Genomic DNA, 25461 nt, shown 5'->3' with positions numbered 1-25461 from the left:
CATTATTCCTCACTAACCCTTTCCACCTTTGAAATGGTAGTAGATGTACTCTAGCCAAGGGCTTGAGTAACACCTCCTGGAGGACTGTAGAGGGAACGGATCACTCCAGACTTGCTGAGGGTGGAAGGAAAATGGTTTCATTACGGGAAAATAATATGCATTTGCACAGGGAGTTCAATTCTCCCCGTGAGGAGTTTTCTGTTATGGGGAACTCTGCTCAGATGATATTCCAAATTATATGCAGTCAATGTGCGACACACACCAAAAGAGGAAAGGTTTTGCTTTGGAGGGAATTCTTAACTGACTAGTGACGTTAAATTGACTGTTGCTAGCAAATCCCCATCTGAACTTACTTGATTTTAGCAGAATATACTGACAGAAGCCACTGCATCAGCCTTCGGAAGGGCCATCCGCTTGGTGGTTTTACAACAGTTTCAGAATGGGTACCAACCGATTACGATGCGACCGAATACTGTTCAGTCGAAGTCCCATTGACTTCTATGGGAGCCTGTGTTCCACTCAAAAGCACAGGCATGGGGTGGGGAACCGATTCGGAAAGACTGTGCAGTTTACAATCCGACTGCAAACATCATAATTGGTTGGGCGGATTGTAAACCGACTGAGGCGGTCGGAAGGGTTCCGACACAGTCAAAGTGATTCGGACTGTTGGGGAGGCTTTCCGCCCGACATTGTAATGAGGCCCTATCATTTATCCAAAGCTCTACTTAGAAGCCCACTGCCAGCACTATTTAATGTCAGAGTGTCTAATACCGAGGCTGCATACTCTCAAATGCACTTCCTGCCTCTTTAATCGACAGCCAGACACTCCCTCCCTCTTTGTCTCGCTCATGTAGGTCCTGCTGTATCCCTTTAAATGCTTTTTGCATTGGTCTTTTCCTCAAACTTTTGGTTCTTGGTTTTCCTTCTCTTTCTCTATTTAAATGTCTGGGGGCATATTTATGTCCCAGTTTGCTTCGTATTTGCACCACGCAACATAGTACATGCCTGATGCAAACCTTAAGTGAGAATTATGAAGTCATGCAAGGTCACTTTGGGTGGCCCTGAGTGGCTCCATAGATCTGGAGTAAAGCAACACATAAATAAGGAAATCGAAAGTGAATCTCTTTAATACGGCTTTGTTTAATTAATAGTAAAAAAAAATGGCCAAGTGTTAAAGAAGTGTTCAGAAAAATGTATATATATATATATATTTATTTATTTATTTCATCCTGTGGCAATCGTAGGTCATCATGGTAAATTTGATTACCACCATTGTATTTAGTGTCTGGAGTACCAATCGAACAACATTTTATCAGGCTTGGTATTTAAAGTCACCTTCATTATACATCCTTACCTAAATATGTTGGATAATGCTACAGGTAGGGTAAAGGTTTACCAAATGGGTTACGCATTCAGTAAAAATTGTATTTCTGACAAAAACATTAGACTTACACTAAAGTCCCACAATGTGGCAAAGTTCATAGCATTTGCTTGTTCAGCTCGTGGGACAGTTTTTCTGGGAATTGATCCATATGGTTTTCCCATTAAAGCCTGTAGTCAAAATGTAAAAGATAACAGGGTGTTCAAATATATCACAAGACATGAAAACGTAAAGCAATTAAGTACCTCAAAACCTTTGCTACAAATATGCTTTCATGTTTACTAATTTCACTCACTCACTCATTCATGCACCTCACAACTCACTTGCTGGCTCAGTGGCTCTCTGGAGCATTCATTCACTCACTCAAATACATGGCAAACATTTACCTAAACATATTGCTCTGAATAAGCTTGGCTAGTAGTAATTTCACTCACTCACTGACCTTCTAAGCCAATCTTCTACTTGGTGCTCCTACTTTTTTTTATGAGCGTAAAAAGCATAACAGACATGTTAACCAAGGAACATGAAGCAGACAGATTTACAAAATCTCCAATCACATATTAAAATAGAAAATAAATAGCACCATTTTGTATGATAAATATGATAAACAGGATATGCCGAAAAAGAGAGATACAAACCTATAAAATATTGAGTCACATATTTAAAACATACAATCTTCAAAAGAATGAATTCGTATCCCATTTTACTTTGTGTGCAATACCAGCATTTCTAAATAGCAGCTCAGTGATAACATGTAACCCCTAACTTGACAACCTCTGTGGTTTCAGGCAATTCTTAGAAAAGGGGTACTTCATAATTAATTTAATTCTACCCCCTAAGCTCTCACCTGGGGACTATCCACCTTTTAACTGTTACGAAAACATGCAGAGGTTAATGACCATTGATATTAAGTTTATACAAAAGATCACTCAAATTACGTAATATCATTTGTTTACGGATCGCAACATAGCCCTCCCAGGTCAGCTAAAATCTCTGCAGCGCCTTTTTTGCGTAGGCCTCTTCAAATGTATAGGTCAGTTCCAGCTTAAGTAGCCACTGACCCAATGTAGGGATTTTCTGAGATCTCCAATTCTGTAATATTAAAGACCTGGCTACTGCCATGGCTAGGAAAGCAAATAATTGCCTATATATTGAGTGCTGGACAACTCCACCTCCTCCCAAAAGTATTGTAATCTCGGGCAAGTAGAAAATGTATGTGACCAATCCCCTGCCTCTGACAAATTGCATCTAAAACATTCGGGTTGTAGGGAACCATTTATGAAGTCTGGAGGGAGGTTAATAAGCCACCCATCTGGAAAGAAAGGACCTTCTTTTAAAATTGGCCGCCCTCAAAGCCCTGTGGCCAAATTCACATACACATACCCATTCCTGTCTATTGAACCAGTAGTTGGTTTCCTGGTCAATTTTTGGGAGCATTGTTTCGATGAGGCTCTTATTCGTCTCCTGTCGTAGTAACCTATAACAACTGAAGATACCAGTTAGATTTACCTCAAAGGCTGCTTTTAAAATTAATCTGGCTCTCTCACTGTTTCCACTATAATTGGTCAGGAGAAAGTATGTAATCTGCCTGAAGTTTAACCAGAGACAGCGGCTCTGAAGTTCAAATTGTTTTGCGAAGACATCCCACGTCATCAGATTAGTGCCATTGTAGAAGTCACCTAACCTACAAAAACCTAGCATATTCTGTGGCTGGATCCCCTTTTGTGTGAGCTTAAGGCCCCATAACTCACAGTCACAAAGAGAAGAATATGCATGGCATGGTGGGATATTAAAGTTTTTATTCAATCGCTGCATGCGGCTTAAGAGTGTATTGACGACCTTATATCTAGTCTTTTTTGGTAGCTTTGCGGTGTGCAGGAATACTGGCAGTTATTTGCACTCTCTATTAACATAAGATCAAGTAGGAATTCATCAAAATGTGAAATAGGGACCAATAGCTGAGTTGTTAAGCTGAGTAGCACAGCTTGGTAATAAGTCGCTAAATGAGGTAATGCACGACCCCCCTGTCCTACATCCAATTGTAAAATAGATAGCTTAATCTGAGGTTTTTTCTTGGCCCAAACAAACTCCTGAATCACCTTGTCAACTTCATTAAAATATGAGATTGGGACCTTTAGAGGAAGATTTAAAGATAGAAACATCAGCACGGGAAGTATCGACATCTTTATCAAAGAGACTCGTCCTATTAACGACAAAGGTAACAGTGCCCATCTTTCTAGCAGACTTTTTATCAAATATTCTACCATAATTCAGATGAAAAAGTTGAAGGAAGTCTACTGTGACGTAAAGGCCCATATATCTAATAGGTTTGAAAGGCATAAATGTTACCCCTTCCGGTAGCTCTATTCCTGGTGCATTAAAATAAAAGAAGCTCCATTTTGGACTGATTGAACCTGTACCCCCCCCCCCCCTCCCCAACTCTGTAAACACCTAGATTTTTCCTAGTACTCTCTGGATATTTGATTTCTCTGGGTTCCGGTACAGGGTCAAATCCTCGGCAAACAGCTTGATTTTTGCCATTCCTACTCAGGGAGCTTGAATTACTATATTAGACTGAATTTTTATCACTGGTGGCTCGATAAAGAGTGAGAATAAAAGGAGGGAAAGAGGGTAACCCTACCTAGTACCCTGCCTTATCGCCACTTCTCCCGCCTCCTCAGAATATATAATTATTTTTGAGATAGCTTCCCTATAAAATCCCTCAAGCATCTCAATCAGACAGCGTGGAAAGCTGAACTTCCCCAAGACACAGAAGAGGGCCTGCCAGACCACCAGGTCGAATGCCTCTTCTGTATCCATCATTAAAATGGCTGCACTGTCCTTTCTAGCAGAAAAGTAGTCGATGGCCTGGATCAGATAACAAGTATTTGCAGCCATCGATCTTCCAGGTAGAAACCCTGTTTGGTCTGCATGTACCAGATATTGCACACAGCCTGCGATCCTATTTGCCCAGATTTTCATAAAGAGCTTATAGTCTACATTTAGTAGACATATTGGGCTGTACGAACTTGGGTCTTTCGGATCCTTATCCTTTTTTAAAATAGAGATCACAACTGACTCCTTAAATCTATCTGAGACCGCCAACCCAGCCATAATTTGATTATATAGTCATACCAAAAATGGGGAAAGATTGTCTAAAAACAACTTATAAACTTCAATAGGGATCCCATCCTTACCACTATCCTTCGCATTTGCCATTTTTTTAATGATTTCACTTAATTCTGCAGTTGTGATCGGTTCACTCAGGAACATCCCATCCTCCTCACGGATCGTAGGTAGCTGGATTGGTCTAAAACAATCCGCAAGAGCCTGGGGGCTAACTATCTGGACTTCCACATATATCCTGCTAAAATGAGACACAAACATTTCAGCAATTTTGTCTTTATCATTCACAAGGGGCCTAGTACTGGGATCCCTAATTTGTGGGATTAATTGCTTGCTCTGATGCACTTTTGTAGACCAGGCTAAAAATTTCCTGATATGCTGGCTCTCTTACTTTTGTCAAAAAGCTTTTCTTCCAGCAATTTTCTCGAGCATAAAAAAAACTTTTCAACTCTTTCTTTGCCCTTAACATTTTCAGCTTTCTCTTCCTCTGCTCCCCCGGTTGGCCCTCCCCAACAATTCTCTCCTAGCCTGGTCTACCGACCCCTGGAGTCCAGCAATCTTAAGTTTCCTCAATTTATCAAGATTGGCCCTGTATGCCTCCCACACCATAAAACCTGATGCCGTATTCACATTTTCCTTAAAGAACCACGTTATAAAATCACGGGTTTAATCAATCCATTTTTGGTCCGAGAGCAAAGTTTTATCTAAGTGCCACCTATTACTTTTTGTCTTGGGGGCAGGCAAGTGTAGTATCAAAGAGACCAGAGAGGGATCTGAGAATGAGCAGAGAGAATCAGGGCTTCCCCTCTTGCGAGATGATTGCTTATCAAAAAGAAATCCAGATGGGATGCTGTTTTAAATCCCATCTGTGTAGCACGTGAACTCGGTAACGCTCGGATGGTCTCCATGGATCCTCTTTTATAATTTTAAAAAATCTATCTGTTTTAGGTTTTAATAGCTTTTTTCCCTTGTTGGAGGTAACCAGGCCCAGATTTTGAATTAAGTTGAAAACTACTCCCATAATTATAAACCCATATGCATTGACCAGCAGAATGTATATCTGTTTCAGGGCCATTCAGTCATCCCCAATTGGTCCCTAATAGTTAAGCAGGACAAAAGCTATCTTATTAACTATCAGCCAGATTCATCATCGTCCTGTTTTGCGAGTCCTTAATAGCGATTATTAAGGAATCGCTATTAAAGACTCGCAAAATGGGATTCCTTATTTGCGATTAGCAAATTGCTAATCGCAAATAAGGAATGACTCCCCATTCATTCCTGAGGGCCTGTAGCCCATAGGAATGAATGGGGAGTCATTCCTTATTTGCGATTAGCAATTTGCTAATCGCAAATAAGGATGCGATTTCAAGGGTGCCAGGGGTGCCCAAAGGACACCCTGTTGCACCCCTGAAATGAAAATGTAGACTGATGTTGCGCACACACATGTCCAAAGGACATGTGTGTGTGTAACATACAACTTAGAAAAATGCACTAAAGTGCATTTTCTAAGTTTTCGCTATTTACCACGAAGTCAGACTTCGCGGTCAATAGCGGCCAAAAATTGCGATTTCGCAATTCTAAAATGGTTCATGAATTGCATTTAAGGAATCTCATATAGACATTCCTTAAATGCAATTCCTCGCAATTTAGCGATTTCGCAATTTGCGATTTTTGCATTTGGGATGATGAATCCCAAATGCAAAAATTGCGCTCGCAAAGGGCCAGATTCTGAGAATCTGGCCCTTTGCTAGCCGATTTTCCGTTGATGAATCTGGCTGTAAGACTTCTATCCAAATCCACATTGCTCCTTCATCCCGAATCACCTTACCCATCTCCCAATCTAACTCTGTAGATAAAAGAATACCCACTGCACGCACTGACGCATCGAAGGAAGCAAAGTATGCATGGGCATACTTCATGGGGGGTGCAAAGTTGGGGGAGTTAGATTTAAAATGTGTCTCCTGCAAAAACAAACACCTGTGGGGATAAGGATTCTAGCCATTTTAACCTGGCTCCTTTGTTTAGTACGTTCAAAAAACCATTCACATTACATGAAATTACTTTCAGCAGTTGTACCGTTCTTCAATCAAATTATACCACTTTTAAAAAAAGTCTGCTATATTCTCTCATATGTCTATCTTCCAGTTGTACCAGCTCTATTAATAAAGTTACATACATTCCCTTGATGACAGAAACGTTGCCAAATTTACCTTGGCCTCTAAATTTTACCTTATCGTCAATCAGCCCATTATCCCAAGTGTGTTGGTTCCCTATATGCAATTTTTTGAAAGGACAGGCTAGCCCGATATCCTGCTTCAGGGGCATGTTCCGAGTTTGCGCTTGGCCGTGGTGAGGGTGTGATGCGCTGCAGCATCGGAGTTGCAGGAAGAAGCGGTGGTGAGTGGCTCTGAGGCATCGGAGGGTGCAAGCTGCTTGTTGCTCCTCCCTGTTTCGTGCTTAGGGACATGGAGACGCAAGTCCCAGGCGGAACCAACGGCTGCGCAGATACGGTAGTGAGATACAAGCTCACACGCAGAGCCAGCTGAACCGGAGACGTGAATACGGAAGCAGCCTCGGACTGCAATAGCAATGAGGCAGTGATACACGAGGGCAGTGAGCAGTGACTAGTCAGCAGTGAGCAGTGGAGTTGCAGGGATCATGCAGCACTGTGATATTGAGCTGAGTGTGAAGAGCTCGGGCTAGTGGAGACTGAGAGGACTGGAGAGACACTGGGGAGTCAGAAGGCGGCAAGGCTGTAAATAGATTAGAGTGTGGCCCTGGGCTCATCAACTGGGATGCTGAGCTGTTCACATTTATAAATTCCTCAGGAGTACCACCGCAGGATTACATATCGACTGACTATACTATGTGCTTCCTTGCTTCCTTGACTGCTGCTATTCCCTGGCCAGTTGCCCTAGAGCTGCCCTTCAGTTGTCTCTCTTCTGAACTGGCTATAAGCGACTTTGTGACTTGGGGACTTTCTGGTGAATGAATGCTCATTGTGCTCCGGGTAGAATAAAATCAGCTACCTGTCCCTACGAAGAGGTGTCCTACGTAGAATAGTGAGCTACAGGCCAGAGTTAGGGAAGCTAAGTAAGGGCTAGGACTGCATGCTATGCGGCAGAGGGTCCTTAGAGGGTCAACAACACGAGCAGGAGCTCCACCTGCGGTCCCCTCTCCCCCATCGCTACCTCAAAAGGCTAGGCAACAAGCAGCACAGTCCCGCATTTTGGCAGCCAGGAGAGGAAGAACTAACCAGAAAGTAAGGGGGAGTTAGGCACTATGAGCTCAAAAGTGGTTCTGACATCCCAAAAATCTTCTCCTATAATATCTGATTCCCCTGGAACTTCTTCAGGTTCTCTAGGGTCTTCTCCAGAAATAAGGTCTGGTGGTACAGGCCCCAGCAGAGCGGAGGCAACAGGCACTGCTAGGTCATACATGGAAGCATGGGAGGCTTGGAAAAAGTGCTAGAGGAGGCAACACCACAACATCCTAGTACTACGCAAGCTGTGAACGCAGACACTTGTGACACTAAGGAGATGGGAGCACCACAGTTTGTTGTGTCAGATAATAGGAGCCTAGAGTTAGATACTCCTCTCAAAGACTACCCTGTATTCTCTAAACATCGCAAGCCTAACCAGATGACCAACAAGGCGGCCACAGCAGAAAAGTTATATCTGGAATAAACTGACCCTGTTAATCAGGAAAAAGGTACTTCTGTTACTGTTGTTACTGTGGTTCCTCCGGGAGAGAAAGGTCTAGAGGGTCAAGTTGAATTGATGCAATCAGTGTGCTGTGCTCAAAAGGTAACTCTGGATATAGCGAGGCATAAGCCTAAGACTCTAGAGGACTTGGGGTCATTACCCCCTTCATCACAACAAAGTCTTCAGTTGAAAATTAGACTGGAAGCCATGACAGTGCCCCTTCTGTAGGGAGCTGGCAATAGAAATGTCAGCGCTGAAGAGGCTACTACTACTACTGTCTTTATTCGTCTCGATGGACCAAATGCAACAGCTCTTTGAGACTGTTTTGGGAGAAATTCGGGACTGTAAGACCTCGCAAGCCCAGGAGCTCTCCTTATTACATCAACGATTAGATAAAATTGAAACCATGGTGCACCAAATACCTGAGCGATTTAAAGAATTGGCACAACGGGTATCTGATATTGAGGACCACCCTTTACTATGTGACTCTGATATTGCCGCTCTTCAGAAGAAGCTCCAGGCCTCCCAGATAAAGATGGATGAGATGGAAAATTATGCCAGGCGGTCAAATTTACGTTTTACAGGGATTCCAGAAGACAGTGAACACATTGATGGACAGGCTAATCCGGTGGCTTTCATCAAATTGATAACCAGAAACCATGTGCTTGAGAAGGCGCCTGAAGATCTTACTGTAATGCGGGCCCACAGAGTCCCCTTCCCGAAAACTCCAGGGGCTAAGTATCCCAGGACAATGATTGTAAATTTTTCTGACTATCGCATTAGAGAGGCAGTGTTAACTAAGCATGGGCGCAAAATCCGTTCCGCTCGCGGATTTTGCGGATTTTCGGCAAATTCGCCATCCGCGAATTCCCGTGAATTTGCCAAAAATCTGCGAACCCGCGAGCGGAACGGATCCGGGGGCAAAAGTTCAAGCTTCAAGCTTGTAACTATTTTAGAACGGCGCCGACAAGCTGCCAGCACCATTCTAAAATAGTTACTAAGTTAGCTTCAACAGGAAGCACTAATAGATAAAATGCAGGTGCTCGAGCACCTGCTTTATTTTATCTACTAGTGCTTCCTGATGAAGCTAACTTAGTAACTATTTTAGAATGGCGCTGGCAGCTTGCCGGCACCATTCTAAAATAAAACAGGAGTGGGGCAGAGGGAAGAAGGTCACAGAGTGGGGCAGAGGGCGGAAGGGCACAGCAACTAGTGGGGCAGAGGGCAGAATGGCACAAAAACGAGTGGGGCAAAGGGCACAAGGGCACAACAACGAGTGGGGCAAAGGGCAGAATGGCACAAAAACGACTGGGGCAAGGGGCACAAGGGCACAACAACGAGTGGGGCAGAGGGCAGAATGGCACAAAAATGAGTGGGGCAAAGGGCAGAATGGCACAAAAACGAGTGGGGCAAGGGGCAAAAGGGCACAACAACGAGTGGGGCAAAGGGCAGAATGGCACAAAAAACGAGTGGGGCAAAGGGCAGAATGGCACAAAAACGAGTGGGGCAAGGGGCAGAAGGGCACAAAAACGAGTGGGGCAAGGGGCAGAATGGCACAAAAACGAGTGGGGCAAGGGGCACAAGGGCACAACAACGAGTGGGGCAAGGGGCACAAGGGCACAATAACGAGTGGGGCAAAGGGCAGAATGGCACAAAAACAAGTGGGGCAAGGGGCACAAAGGCACAACAACAAGTGGGGCAGAGGGCAGAATGGCACAAGAACGAGTGGGGCAAGGGGCACAAGGGCACAACAACGAGTGGGGCAAGGGGCACAAGGGCACAAAAACGAGTGGGGCACAGGGCAGAATGGCACAAAAACGAGTGGGGCAAGGGGCACAAGGGCACAACAACGATTGGGGCAGAGGGCAGAATGGCACAAAAACGAGTGGGGCAAGGGGCACAAGGGCACAACAACGAGTGGGGCAGAGGGCAGAATGGCACAAAAACGAGTGGGGCAAGGGGCACAAGGGCACAACAACGATTGGGGCAGAGGGCAGAATGGCACAAAAACGAGTGGGGCAAGGGGCACAAGGGCACAACAACGATTGGGGCAGAGGGCAGAATGGCACAAAAACGAGTGGGGCAAGGGGCACAAGGGCACAACAACGATTGGGGCAGAGGGCAGAATGGCACAAAAACGAGTGGGGCAAGGGGCACAAGGGCGCACAACAACGATTGGGGCAGAGGGCAGAATGGCACAAAAACGAGTGGGGCAAGGGGCACAAGGCACAAAAACGAGTGGGGCAGAAGGGCACAAAAAAAACTGAGAGGGTGGCAGTGATGAACCAGAGGGCGCATCGCGGTCTCGCACAAAAAAAACCCCAGTGAACACGCAAAGCACCCCGCGAACACGCCAAGAGCCCCGCGAACACGCAAAAATTAAAAAATCCGCAAATTCGCGAATTTTGCGGATCGTGAATTCTCAAATGCGCAAATTCGCGGATCACGAATTCGCAAAATTCGCCCATGCTTAGTGTTAACCAAGCTGATCCAAAAAAGGGAGATTGTTCTACCCAATGGGGGCCGAGTGCGAGTGTTCTCCGATATGTCAGCAGCGGCAGCAGGAAGACAGAAAGAGTTTGTGGGGATGCTGAGCCAAAATAAAATTGCAGGAGCGCAGGCCTCTGTTTCCTGGCAGTCCAAATTGAGAGTTTTATGGAAAGGAAAGTTTCATCTGTGTTCCACTCTCCAAGAGGCCCAAGACTTACTACAAAACATTGCTCAAGCAAATGTAAAATAATGGAAGTCCAGGGACTCAAGTAGAGACTTCTGTCTATATTAACTGCTTTATTGTTAAAATGCAGGCCTTTTTTTCCCAGTCCTTTTTCTCGTTTTCTTCTTTTTTCTTGTACTTAGACACTTTGACTACTTTGATACCAAGTTCACTCTAACTGCATGAACCTTGGGCCACTTTGCACTTTACCTCTCCTGCGGGGGGGGGATGTACTGAATTTGTTTAACGGTGGAAAATTAGCATTTTTGCACCAACGAACTCTGCACTTTGCATTTTGTCCAATATGTTTACAGCTGAAAAGTTTCATTATTTCTCTTCCGCACTTTATCCTCCCCCTTCAATGTGAGGGGGGAGGATTTTTTTACCGTCCATAATTTACCAAGCTTTGTGGCAATTCGTTCCTTTTTGTGAATGTTAAAAGTATGGGGGAGAAGATACATCAATTTCCACTACTGTTCTTTACTCAAAAAAAAGAGGGAAGGAGGAAGAGGAGGGAGGAGGTGGGAGAGGAAAGAAAGGAGGGAAAAAAAGTGTTGCACTATTGCACAAATTGCACTTGTGTTGTTTTTTCACCTTTTATGTGAGCACTTTTTAAGTATTGGAATATTGGAGTATATTTTGTACTTTTGTAATGTGTTTATGACTAAATATTTGCACTATTGCACTATTGCACCTTACTTTATCTCCCCTTTAAGTGGGGGGAATTATACTATTTCTATAAATTGGGGGAAAACTCTGGAATAGTCACTCCCTTTCCTTTCGTGTTCAGGGCAGGCTGGTTGTGTATAGCAACCGAATTTAAAGCTTGATCCTTATTGCATCTTATGATATTCCAGAAAACCTATAAATCCAAGAGATTCTAGACATTAAGATTACTCTAGCGCTACCTTGCTCTTCTTCAGAGGAGAAGAGGCACCAGGCTCAATCGCTACCATCAGCTTATACTAGATATACTGTGCTTGTTGATAGAAGTATGTAGTAGTGGCGGAACAGACTGTATACGGGCCTTCCCCAAGTCGCACTAGTTATTGCACAAGCACTTTCTTCTTTTCTATTATAGATACCCAGGGCTTAATTACCTAAGTGGTCTCGTTCACAGGGGTGAAAGGTTGGGGGGACGTGCTCCCGGGTGCAAGTCAAGGCACCTTGCTGTTGGAGGGAGTTTGCGTAGTTGAGGGAGGGGCTAACTCACTCCACAGATAGTCCAGGGTGGGCAGGGGTGGGGGGAAGAGGGGTGAAGCACTCACACTCACTTGACTAACAAAACACTCAGTGGTTCACTCACTTGCGTATGTATGTACGTACTCATTCACATATTTAGGATAAAAATTATTCTTTATAATTGTTTTATTGGGTTACAAATTAGAAATGCAGAACAGTATATATTTGGACCACTTGCACATGCAGACCATGACCTGAAACATATCAAGGAAAATCTTAAATTTTTACTTGAAAATTGGAAAGAAGAAAAGTAAAGAGTACCACAATTTACTCTAAGCGCTTTATATCATGTGTCAAGCCATAAAATGACAAATTTGGTTTATGTCCATGCCCCATGTTGGGAATCTAATGATTCACTTCTAGGAAGCTTGCAATGTGATCATTAGATATTCCTGGGTGCACTATATCTATGACCAGCATATTCCAACCTATAATTTTAAATAAGTGAAATCGTTTATTGTCAATAGCTGAGGCCTGACGTTTGACCCTTTGTGGGTCTAGTGTGAACTTGCACATGGACTTTCTGAAGAACAGAAACTGTTCATGCATGGAAGCTAGGTATGTGTAGTAAAGAACTAGAGGGCAGCTGGGTATAACATATACTACATCATTCTCATTTCCCTTCATCCACTACAGGATGAGATCATTTCTTTCTGCCAACTGAGTAATGCGACTTCATCGTGAAATGGTCAACACACAGAAAAGATATGCTGCAAATGCAAAGTTCATGACAACAACCATCTGCCAGCCAAAGAAAGATATTTTAAGATCATGTCAGCATTTGTAGGGTGGGACAACTTCACGAATTGATAGTGTAACATTTTCTAATCTAGGACACATTTGCAAATAGCTCAATTAAGAATATCGTATTGTAATGAAGCTAAATAAGAATGACGGACATCACCTGTAAAAACTTATGAGGCAAATCAAGAGCAAAAAATATTGGTTTGCCAAGATTTATCAGAAGAAAATGTGGCATATCTTCAAAAGTGCATATTCTAAAATATTATGTTATTTATGCAATGCTATTGGGGGAGATAAAGAAAGTTTAAAAATGTCCAGTAGATATCATCCCCATAGCTACCCAGAAGTTGTACCTAAAATCTGGAAGGTAAATGGCAAGCAGTTGAAGTAAGATACTGTGAGGCGTATTATCAAGCCCCAGCGATAATTATCGCTAAGCGCATTTAGCGCTAGGATAATTATCGCTGGGTAGCGTGGATTTTTATCACTGAGATAACGTGCTATTAGCAACGCTTATCTCAGAAGTGATAAAAATCCTCGCGCTAACTGCCAAATGAGAGATTATCACTGGAAAACCAACGATAATATCTCGAAGTTTGGCGTTAGCTTGATGATAGGGGCTCACAAACTTAGCCATGATATCCACCTTCCATAGGATATCATGGCTAAGTCAGGAAAATACTAGGTGTAAAAAAAGCAGCGCTAACCGCGGTAGCGCTGCTTTTTTTTTTATCACAAACAGGGTTAGCGATATCCTTGATAATAGGAGAAATGTCGCTGAACAACATTTCTCCTATTATTTTTCTCTGGAACGCCCCCTTTGCATCTCATTAGAGATGCAAGGGGAAGTGTAGAGAAAAAGGGTGCTAACATGCGAATTTGCGTGTTAGCACCCTGTTGCTGATAGGGAGATAATTTTATCTCCGCTTTCTTGGCTTTTAATGCCAAAAAAGCGGAGATAAATCCCTTGATAATATGCCCCTGAGTCTTCTAACATTATGTGCACATCACATGAATCACCCGATGATTACCCGCAGCACTTAGAATATTAATTCGGAACAATTTGAAGGAATCTAAAACCTTCCTCCGAAGCATTCCCAGCTACTCTACCAGTGGTGTGGAACACATGACCTTCAATTAGTACAACACAACTACTCCTTCAAAAATCTGCATTCATATTTTATAAGCATTTTATTTTCCTTTTTATATTTTACTACCACATATACGATTTAGAATATTGGCCCTCCTGTTTGAATGTGTGAGTATTGTGTTTAATATGTTTACACATGGCTGTGTGCAACTATTTTTCCATTTCACGTTTGTTTATCATAATCTTTCTTGCATTTGTCAATCTCATTCTCTGCATCCATTGATTTGAGATTTCCTTGCAGTTCTTATGAATGGATGCTCAGGCCCTAATTTACTATATTTTGCTGCACAGCAGCACAGCAGCGCAGCCTTCCTGCTGCTCTGCTGTGCATCAAAAGAAAAGGGCAGGAATGTGCCATATCTATAAGATATGATGCCTTCCTGTCCTCACCAGCGCCGTCACACCAACAGCAGCCATGCCTCAACGCAGGCACACTTGCACCATGGTGCAAGGGGGCCTGAGTTGCGGGGATTGCTGTTGTTATACAGGAAGGAATACCTTCCGGCACAAAAACAATTATTAATTGAATTTTGCTCCTTCTATGTGTTTTGCACAATGCAACATATATAGAGAGATCAAAAACCAAGAAGAAATAAAAGTGGTAACTGGACATAATATCGACTACATAATATCGAATGGACAAAATATCGACGGAAAAATATCGACATTAACAAAATATCGACTATAGGAATATCGTTGAAAAAAATATCGACTGCAAAAATGACCCAAAAATATCGAATACAAAAACATCGACTTAAAAATATCGATTAGACAAAATATCGAAATATAGTGAAAGTAAAAAATATCGAGAAAATGTTAGAAAATATTGATTTTATAAAATAATATATATATAATATATAAATAAATAGTACCAAATGTTTAGGAGCGGGTTGTGGGTTTATAGGGGAATAGGGTGGGAAGTAATTTAATAATAATTAATTAGTTAATATATGTGTGGTAATTGTTTTAATTAGATTTTAATTGGTAATTAATTAATATTAATTAGTTCATTGTTTAATTGATTAATTAGCATATAATTTCATTGATTAATTGATTAATTGATTATTAATAATTAATATTTAAAAAAAAAATGTATATGATTTTCATTGATACATTGGTTATTAATTAATAATAATTAGTGATTTATTGTATTAAGAATTAGTATATTATTTACATTTATTAATTGCTAACACATTAATTATAATTAGTTAATGATGTAATTAATATATTGCATATCATTTAAATAAATGAATTGGTAATTAATTTATAATAATGACTTAATTACATTAATTGTATACATTTAAATGTAATGTGTTAATTAATGTTGATGTTAATTAATTAATTGGAATTAAACAATATTAATTAATCTAAATTATTATTATAGCTAATGTGATAATATATTTTATAATAGTTTTTTGAAAAATATTTTTTTTTTTATATATTTATGTTTAATGTTGTGTTCATTATTATTTATAGTGTTCTGGCTTAGTTTCATAGTTTTTGTTATAGGTTAATTGTTTAGGGTTCTGGGTAATTTTGGTAGTCGTGAGTAAAGGTGTATTTAGTGGGATTTGGGAAATTTTTAAGTTTGTGGGTAAATGGGTATTTTTGAGGTTGAGGGTCAGTTTTCTGTTCTTGTGTAAAGGGCTATTTGTAGAGTTCAGGGTCAGTTTTCAGTTTGTGGGTAAAGGGGTATTTGTAGGGGTCAGGGTCAGTTTTCAGTTTGTGGGTAAAGGAGTTTTTTGGAGGTTCAGGGTTAGTTTTCAGGTTGTGGGTGTAGGGGTATTTGTAGGGTTCAGGGTCAGTTTTCAGTTTGTGGGTAAAGGGGTATTTGTAGGGTTCAGGGTCAGTTTTCAGTTTGTGGGAAAAGGAGTATTTGTAGGGTTCAGGGTCAGTTTTCAGTTTGTGGGTGAAGGGCTATTTGTAGGGTTCAGGGTCAGTTTTCAGTTTGTGGGTAAAGGGGTATTTGTAGTGTTCAGGGTCAGTTTTCAGTTTGTGGGTAAAGGGGTATTTGTAGGGTTCAGGGTCAGTTTTCAGTTTGTTGGGAAAGGAGTATTTGTAGGGTTCAGGGTCAGTTTTCAGTTTGTGGGTGTAGGGGTATTTGTAGGGGTCAGGGTCAGTTTTCAGTTTGTTGGGAAAGGAGTATTTGTAGGGTTCAGGGTCAGTTTTCAGTTTGTGGGTGTAGGGGTATTTGTAGGGTTCAGGGTCAGTTTTCAGTTTGTGGGTAAAGGGGTATTTGTAGGGTTCAGGGTCAGTTTTCAGTTTGTGGGAAAAGGAGTATTTGTAGGGTTCAGGGTCAGTTTTCAGTTTGTGGGTGAAGGGCTATTTGTAGGGTTCAGGGTCAGTTTTCAGTTTGTGGGTAAAGGGGTATTTGTAGTGTTCAGGGTTAGTTTTCAGTTTGTGGGTAAAGGGGTATTTGTAGGGTTCAGGGTCAGTTTTCAGTTTGTTGGGAAAGGAGTATTTGTAGGGTTCAGGGTCAGTTTTCAGTTTGTGGGTGTAGGGGTATTTGTAGGGTTCAGGGTCAGTTTTCAGTTTGTTGGGAAAGGAGTATTTGTAGGGTTCAGGGTCAGTTTTCAGTTTGTGGTTGTAGGGGTATTTGTAGGGTTCAGGGTCAGTTTTCAGTTTGTGGGTAAAGGGGTATTTGTAGAGTTCAGGGTCAGTTTTCAGTTTGTTGGGAAAGGAGTATTTGTAGGGTTCAGGGTCAGTTTTCAGTTTGTTGGGAAAGGAGTATTTGTAGGGTTCAGGGTCAGTTTTCAGTTTGTGGGTAAAGGGGTATTTGTAGGGTTCAGGGTCAGTTTTCAGTTTGTGGGTAAAGGAGTATTTGTAGGGTTCTGGGTCAGTTTTTAGTTTGTGGGTAAAGGGGTATTTGTAGGGTTCAGGGTCAGTTTTCAGTTTGTGGGTAAAGGGGTATTTGTAGGGTTCAGGGTCAGTTTTCAGTTTGTGGGTAAAGGGGTATTTGTAGGGTTCAGGGTCAGTTTTCAGTTTGTTGATAAAGGGGTATTTGTAGGGTTCTGGGTCAGTTTTGGCCTTTAGGGTCAAGGGGTCTTTTTAGTGTTTTGGGACAGTTTTGGGTATTTTAGAGTGCTGATGTATAGTTTAACTTAACAGTGATACATTAAATTTATTACACGAAAATAGATATTATTATAACTTTACATTAGTACACTTTATTTAGATAAAAACAATTTATGTATTAGCATGTTTCCAGACAGTAGCTAGAGTGGAGTTGGAATTCTAATTATTAATTGGTTGGTGTCCAGCACCATCAGTAATATTACCAACACTGGAGTTGGATTAATAAAAATACATTGGTTAGTCTCCACCACATTTTATGGTATTACCTTGAGTGTAGTAGGAATAGTAAAATAATTTTTGCTAGTGTCCTGCAGCTTCTATGATTTTAGATTGACTGGAGTAGTAACAATACATATAAAATTGGTCAGTGTGCAGCACATTTGTATACATTTGTTCATTACTGTGTTTTAATAATAAAAAATTATGCAACATAGATGTTTTCAAATTAGTTTATTAAACAATTTTTAATTTTTTTATTGTGTACTACAATAAAATCAAAAACAAATATAACATCACATTTTTTTTTACTTTTATTATTCACACAATAACATCTTTACATTTATATACATGTGGTCAATGTAAACAATAATTTGGATTACTAGATTCTTTCAGTAGATTTTACATATTCCCATCAGTCATTTACAATTTAAAGTATTTATATAGAAATACATTAAACAATGATTTGTTATATATTTCTTACATTAATATTTAATAATGTTAATATTAAATATTAATATAATAAAATATATAATACATATTTCTTTTTAACAAGTAACATGACTATTATTACATTTCTTAGGATAAATTGAAATACCAAAATAAATTTTCTTGGTGTATATTTCACACAATGTTGTTTTTACATAAAACATATAAATCGCTTTGGTTGTAAAGTTTATAATTGTATAGGGAAACAATATGTTTAATTATAATATCTGGTATTTATCAAATATTAGTAAAGCAATTATATAATTTTGTTATAATTAGAAATAATTATATAATCTTTTTTTACTAATTAATAAAAATAATAATTATTTTAATAATTATTATTATTATTAATTAATAAACATAAACATTCATTGATTATTAACAAAAATATATATATTCACAGATAAAATAGAGACTTTTTTCAGGTCATTCTTTATATACTAAATGGTTCTACTTGTTATATTAATAACAATAAATAAGTTATATTATTTATCATTATTAATTATTGCAATAAACATTTATAATGTTTTATAAAAATTATACACAAAATTATTTATATAAATATACAGAATAACTAAATATTTACATCTTTTATTCAAAGTTTTACATAATTATTTTATATTATTAATATATACTACATATTATATATTAATTTATATTAAATATATTATTTTTTGTTAATAAAGGAAAATTGTCATGAGTATAGTGTATTAATTTGTTACATTATACATGTGTATGTATTATATATTTTTTATTTCACATTGTTTATTCTATTATCCTTTTACACAAATGGGTTAAGGGGACTACTTTTTTACCGCGTAAGGTTATTGCGCTCCATTCAGGACTGGAGAAGCTCGCGGTTGGGAGTTGCTTCGCGTGGAGAGAGGTAAGGTTATTTTTTAATACAAATTATAAGTAAGTGGTCATGTTTGAGGGTGTAATCAAACTCTGTAGTGTTTTTTGGTGTATGTATTATTAGTTTAAGTAGCGTTTGGGTGAAAAGTCTGCGTTATAGATGTGTCGTGCTTTTTTTCCTTCAAGTCTAATTTTAAGTGTTCGGAAATGTCTTCTTACATGGTTAATGTTAATTGTTAGTATATTTACAAATGTGAAGGGGGTATTTGTGGGTGGCTTTCGTTATGTATGTTATTTTACAGGTTTCGGTTCCTCGCATGAAAACTACATGGAAGGAAGCGTGTTTTTTAACGGAGAAACAAATGTTTAAGTTATTATGCTTATATTTTGACTTTTATCTCCTATTTTTCGTGTTTGCCTGGAGCGGTTTTTTCACTTTTTAAACCTTTTTCGGGTTTTTTGGAGGGTTTCGAATCGGATTGATACTTTGATATGCGTGACCGTTTTTTAAAAATTGTGTGTATATAACTTTAAATCCTAACGTGTACACACTACTGTTTTCGGGATTTCCTGGAGCGTTTTTTTACGTTTTACAATTTATTTTCGGGTTTTTGAGGGTTTCCCATATTGGAATTGTAAGATATTGGATTGGATTGTATGGATTGATTTTTCCTTGATTGCGTCTCTCAATTCCAAAAATTGTAAGTATTTATTTTACAATTTTGATTGGGTGGGAAATGTCGATTTCTAATGTTATGTGTATGTTATAAAAAATTATAAACATTGCATATTTGTTACGAATTTTTTTACATATTTTTTAAAAGTTTGTCAAACAAATATGTTTTATTTATAATTCATTATATATGTTTATGACATGTGATTTTTATTAGTATTGTAAGAAGACATTCGTATATTTACTTGACATTTTTATAGAAGACTTTTTGCTATTATTGCCAGGTATTCTAAACCTCTAGTTGTAGGGTATAATGTGACTTGACTTTGAAGTAGTCGGAACATTTGTTGGGTTTGTTTAGTGAGTTTGGGCCCTATTTGTGATACTGATTGTTCCATTCTTAGTTCCTGATAGCTTTGTTCTTTTTTCAAAGCTTCAAGAAGGTTGTGGAATGTGGGTTTGCCTCTGTTTGTAGTTGCTTGGAAAGCATTATGCCACCCTTCAACACTGTTGTTGGTTTTCGCCTCTTGGTTTAAAGTACTGAGATAGACATTCCACCAAGGGATTTGGAATTTGGGCTGGCGTCGATGTCCTGATCTGTGCAACCTTCCCACCCAAGTGTCTTCAAAATAGTCTAGCAATGGTGTTAGCTTATCCTCATTCCTCTTATAATATGCGCTGTCAATTAATAAATTGTAATGTTCAGCAACATCTGTAACAGGGACGTAGGCCAGGGCTATTAACTTTTTAACTTGATAGGCAAAGGTGCTATCTGTAGAGTATAGTACACTTAAAGTAGATTTTTGGAGATGCCTCCATATACTCTGATTAAAATGATAATATCAACCCTGGATTGCTGTGTGGGGAAATGTTCTCAAAATGCTATTTATCATAGCTAATTCGAAATCAATAATTATTTTTTCGGGAAAATAATTATTGATTTCCGTTTTGAGAACATTTAAAATTTCGGTGTAGGTTGTTTGCTGTTTGTTGGGTAGCAAACAGTAAATGAAAGGTATGTTAGAATGATGGTATAAACCGTGGATGGAATACAGTTGGTAAAAAGGTTTTGGGCAGGGTTTAAATGTTCCATCCATCATCCATTGGGGACACTGTTGGATTTTTCGTAAATTACTTGCAGTTGCAAACATAATTATTCTGTTTGTACTGCTTTCATTATCAAAAAGAATAAATTTATCTTTATTGTGTGTGATGGCCATTTCGGGTGAAATAATAATTTCTTCAAAACAAGTTGGGTTGGGTTGGGTTGTGCTAGTGAGTCGTTTGGTGCGTGCAATTGTGCGTTTCAGGGAATCAATAGAGGGTAGTTGCCCTGAAGCATGGTTAGGGATTTTTACCAGTTCTTCTTTAAGTATTTGGGTGGTGGGTTTGTCACTTTGTGTGCTAGCACTTTTAATACTTTCTAAGGCATCTCTAATTTCAATTTCGGTGACATTTGGGGGATGATTATGTTCTCTAGTAAATAGCACATTAGTTTCCTCGGTAGTGGCCCTCCCATAACATTTGTTGGAGTAATATTGTGTACACTTCCAAAAAACCTTTCTACCACTTTGTCTCTCCTGATTATACACATAACCCATGTAGCATAATAGCAATTTATTTTTCTGAGACATGACAAATTCTGCACCTTCAGTCATTTTGATTTACTTGTTCTAGGAAAGAGTAGAAAGAAACAAAATCAGTACACATTTTTTTACTTATGTGGTGCTAACATCATTAGTGATGCATTTATACTTACAGTTAATCAAAGTAGTAGTCACAGAAGCAGAAATGTCTTTTGAATGATGTTCTTGTATGTATGTCTTTATTTGCTGTTGGTATGAAAATATAGAAAAACAACGTTAATGTTTATATATAACAAACGTATTTCCTTCTCAAAAGCAGTTGTCATTTTTGTCTACTAGTGCATTTGATGTAAACATTACATATACTTACTTGTTTAAATAGTAGAATAGTAGTAATTGCTGGAGTTCATCAATTTAGTACAGGTATGATCTGTAGAGTAGATAGAAGAAATAAAAGCAAAATAATATAATTTTAATACTGAACCGTTTGGAAATGTAACAGATTTAAACGTATACTAACTTCTAAATATGTTGTTTTCTTTGTTGTAGGTAGAATAGCTGTATGATGTATTCAGAATATCTGTAGAGGAAATATAAAATAGATAAGATGTTGTTAAGAAGATAGACTGTGTTATTTTCGGCAGTTTTAGAGAAATGATAAATATACTTACATTTTTTACAAGGCGATTCTTCTATATTGGTATATTTTGTGTAGGGTGTTTTCATATGATATGTAGAATAGATGTATGATGTTTTCTGAATATCTGTAGAGGCAATTTAAAATAAATAACATGGTGTTAAGAATATAGTTAGCGTTTTTTGTGCCCACATTTTAGCAAATAACAATTATACTTACATTTTTCTGAAGGGTATTTTTGTGTTTTGCTATAGTTGATCTTGGATCTTTCAAATGATCTATAGGGAAGATGTAAAAAGCAAGATATGTTGTTTAAAAATGTGCATTAATGAAATTGGCCGTTTTATAACAAACACATCTATACTTACATGTGTAATTAGGTTAGTTTTATCGTTTTTGCTGTAGAAATAGCACCATTTCTGTATATCTGTAAATATAATGTCAATGAAAAATAAATACTCTTGTAAATTAGTGTTTAAACAAAGCAGTTGGTGTGTAACAGAGAATTATTATATACTTACTATCTGATTTTGCACATGAAGAAATATGACCATGTAATAGGAATTGTGTTGGAGTAGTTTCTATCAGAAAAGTAGGAAGACATGAAAATAAAATAAGTCTAAGAGTTAGGAGATGTAAGGAAAATAGTGCACTTCTAATGTAGTTTTCTACTAAAATGCTGTGTTACTTACTTGATTAATTAGCTAGTAAGCTGGATCTTTAAAGATGTTTATTCTGCAACAAAATCTTCAAAGTGTTGGCATCTACTTTCCAGATAGGTAGCAGCAACAAATGGTAGAATGCATGTAGCCCTTTTATAGTATATGTGTTTTGTGTGCTTTGATTTGATTGGTTGTAGGATGTAAGGAAGCATAGTATAGGCTAGTTTGAATTTTTTTAAGTTAATTGGAGTGTTTGTTGATGTGAGAATGGTGGTATGTGGTTGTTCCCGCATTAAAGCAGGTTCGTGTTTAAATGAAATATATTTATATGTGAAAATAAGTAATGAAAATGTTATTTAAATGCAAAGAATAATAGAAAATGATAAAATGCATGTAATAGAATGTATAGTAAATGTGGATTAATAGTAATTTTATGTAAGAAACAGGTATTATATGTGAAAAGTTTTTTTTACTGAGAAATGACTTTTATTGATGATAAAGATGGTATTTTAGAAAGAAAAGTGTGCAAACATGAACTCGATATTATTTTTTTAACGATATTGTGGTAGTCTATATTTTTGTAGTCGATATTTTTGTAGTGTTAGGGCTAATTTCATGTCCAACGATATAATTGTAGTCGATATTTTTTTAAGCGATATTTATGTATTCGATATAGTTAGTACTCGATATTTTTTACTCGATATTTTTGTAGTTTGTGTAATAAGTATAGTAAGTCGATATGTTTGTTGTCGATAATTTGTCAACGATATTTTGGTAAGTCGATAATGTGTCCGTCGATAATATTTCAGTGATCCAATAAAAGTATATATCCTCGTTGCACCACTCCTACGCCTCCCCTGGGAAGGAGTAGGATTTTGACGCATTCTTAGGTTTACAACACTTTGTAAATCTGGGAATGTGTCAGATTTCATGGATTTCGCATGAGAACACCCACAGCAACACTCATGAAACGTCCCTTTCACATAGAGTAATGCATGAAATGGGCCCATATTTACGAGGCCATGAAAAGTAACACAGCGTGACTTTATGTGGCCTTGTAAATATGGGCAGGCACACTACACCCCCAGTGCGTCTAAAAAAGTGATGCATCAGTGGCGCAATGGGCTTGTAAATGAGGCCCTCAGTGCTTAAGTTGAGCCAGTGGTTCCTGGTGGGGGTCACTGGCATTTATGTTTGGGGACCTGCACCTATTTTTCTGCAAGAGAGGAAAATATAAAAAAGGCAGAAAGACAGAGGAAGAGAAAGACAGAAGACTACCACAAAGGGAGAAATCAGGAAACTGCAAAGGTGAGAAAAAGGGTCAGGAGTATCTGGAAGGCGATTAAAGAGGCCTGAGGTGAATTCACTAGTAGGAAGCCTTGGTGTTGGGCATGCTGACGTTAATTGCACCAGACGTGGGCTTCTGAGCACTGTCACGCTTTCTTTTAAAAATGAAGCTCAATGAATAATGAATGGTAAATAACTGGCTTCAATGATGAGTGAGTGTACCTCTGAGCCTTCTTGACTTGTATGACAACTGACTAGCAATGGATGTTCCTTTGGTAAATTCTCATTCCTGCAGCCTACGTCCACTTTTGTATGTGTGTCAGTTAATTTGCCCTTGCTTTATTCCTCCTTCACTTTCCTCTTGGCACATCCATTTTTGAGAAGATAGCCCCCATTTTTAGCAAACCCCCTTATACCTGTCCACATTTACACCTTGGTAGTAAGTTTTTACTATAAAATATTCTCCAAAGTGGCAGTCAACTATGCAGGCTTAAATAGACTACTGCTGCACGTATGTTAATAGACTGAGTTTTGAAAATAGCAACAATTTTTGATCGACATACACTGTAAGCATACGATGAGCATAATATAAGCACTGCTGTAAACTGCTTTATGAATCAAGCCTAGAAGCTTAAGCTAAAACATGCTTTTTGTACGGATGGGCCCAGGGGTATTCTAAGATTGGAAAAGATAGTAAGTCAATTGCCCCACTGAGAGCCATTCTAAACTCCAAAACCTACATGTGTTGCCTATTGAAGCCAGGATAAAGTAAAACATGTGCTGCCTTATGCATTGAGCCATTCAAGAAAGGACCACTGCCTACTTGGTCATTGTTGGACCTGGCCCTTTTGGCAGGTTCACCCCGAAACTTTTTGCTTTTTCCTAGCCTGTTTCTAGAACCTGGTGTTGGTGATTTTAGGCCTCTGCGCACTTTTTCACTGTGGTACAGTGTAAAGTGCGTGAGCTCTCTGTGTATGTATGGTGAGTGACCTGCCCTCCCATAGGAATGAATGGGGGATATGTATGCCCATGGTAGTTCCTGATGTATGGTGAGTGCAGGGTCGAGTTTGATATGTGCGAACTCGTGAGATTAAAAGCTGCGTAATGGTGTATGCGGCATGGTTGTGTCTAGTCTAGAAGTGCCACTTTTAGAAGTTGGCATATTTGTGTAATTTGTGCCTGGCGTGTGATTGGCTGGTGAGCCTGGCCCAGGAGTGCCTGGGCCTGCTTGTGGATTGACAGTCTGGTTTGGGTGACAGGGGCTGCAGAGCTCCCAGGAGGTTGTCTGAGTCAGCCCGTGGATGAAAGGCTGCATCTGCTGCCAGGGAAGTGGGAGGAGATGGCACCTGGGAGTGAACAGGGCTGTGCCTGCCTGGCCACAATGCTGGCTCCACCTCCCCGCTGGGCGACTGTCACCTCTGTATCTGATACTGAAAGGAATTCCCTATAACCAGTTCTAGCTGGTTCTCACACTGCCTGCACAAAGACTTCAAAGACTTTTCTCTGTATAAGAAGGGGCTGTGTCCCCTTCCAAGAGGTTCTTGTTTCTAACTTGAATCCTGCCAGGGGCGTGCTGCTGCTTCGGCCGAGGGGAATCCCTGGGCCCTGCCCAGCCCCTGGATGCCTGATGGACTTGGAGGCTGGAGGACTTTTCTGGATATGAGCTGATGGTGCTCCCTCTCTTTGTCCCTAGACTTGATTTATAGAGCGTTGGGGAGTGCAGGACTTTTTGTTCCTAGGAGTGCCTTCCATTTCCCTCTTTAGGAGCGCTGAGGCCGTGACCTGCTGAGGTCGCGCTTTGCTTTTTATTTCAGAGGGCGTTCCTTGTTGTCACGAGTGCCCCTCTTATCTAGCCCGCCGCATGGCCGCCTAAATTATGGCCTTGCCGGCACTTCCTCAACATTTCTTTGTGTTTGGCCGC

At 39.4% G+C, this 25461-nt stretch overlaps 1 protein-coding gene across 1 annotated transcript in view; it reads right to left on the bottom strand.

Annotated features, from left to right (window-relative positions):
- The window catches only part of TMC1 (transmembrane channel like 1), a 654455-nt gene that overhangs the window by 443187 nt on the left and 185807 nt on the right, over positions 1–25461 (bottom strand). Inside the window, exon 6 of the mRNA XM_078677802.1 lies at positions 1453–1551. Coding sequence (XP_078533928.1) covers positions 1453–1551 — 99 coding nt within the window. The remainder of the gene's footprint in view (positions 1–1452; positions 1552–25461) is intronic.

The sequence above is a fragment of the Lissotriton helveticus genome, chromosome 2_1, assembly GCF_964261635.1.
Source record: "Lissotriton helveticus chromosome 2_1, aLisHel1.1, whole genome shotgun sequence".
Taxonomy (NCBI): Eukaryota; Metazoa; Chordata; class Amphibia; order Caudata; family Salamandridae; genus Lissotriton; species Lissotriton helveticus.
Note: the sequence above shows the minus strand (reverse complement) of the source record. Positions and strands in the feature narration are given on the sequence as shown.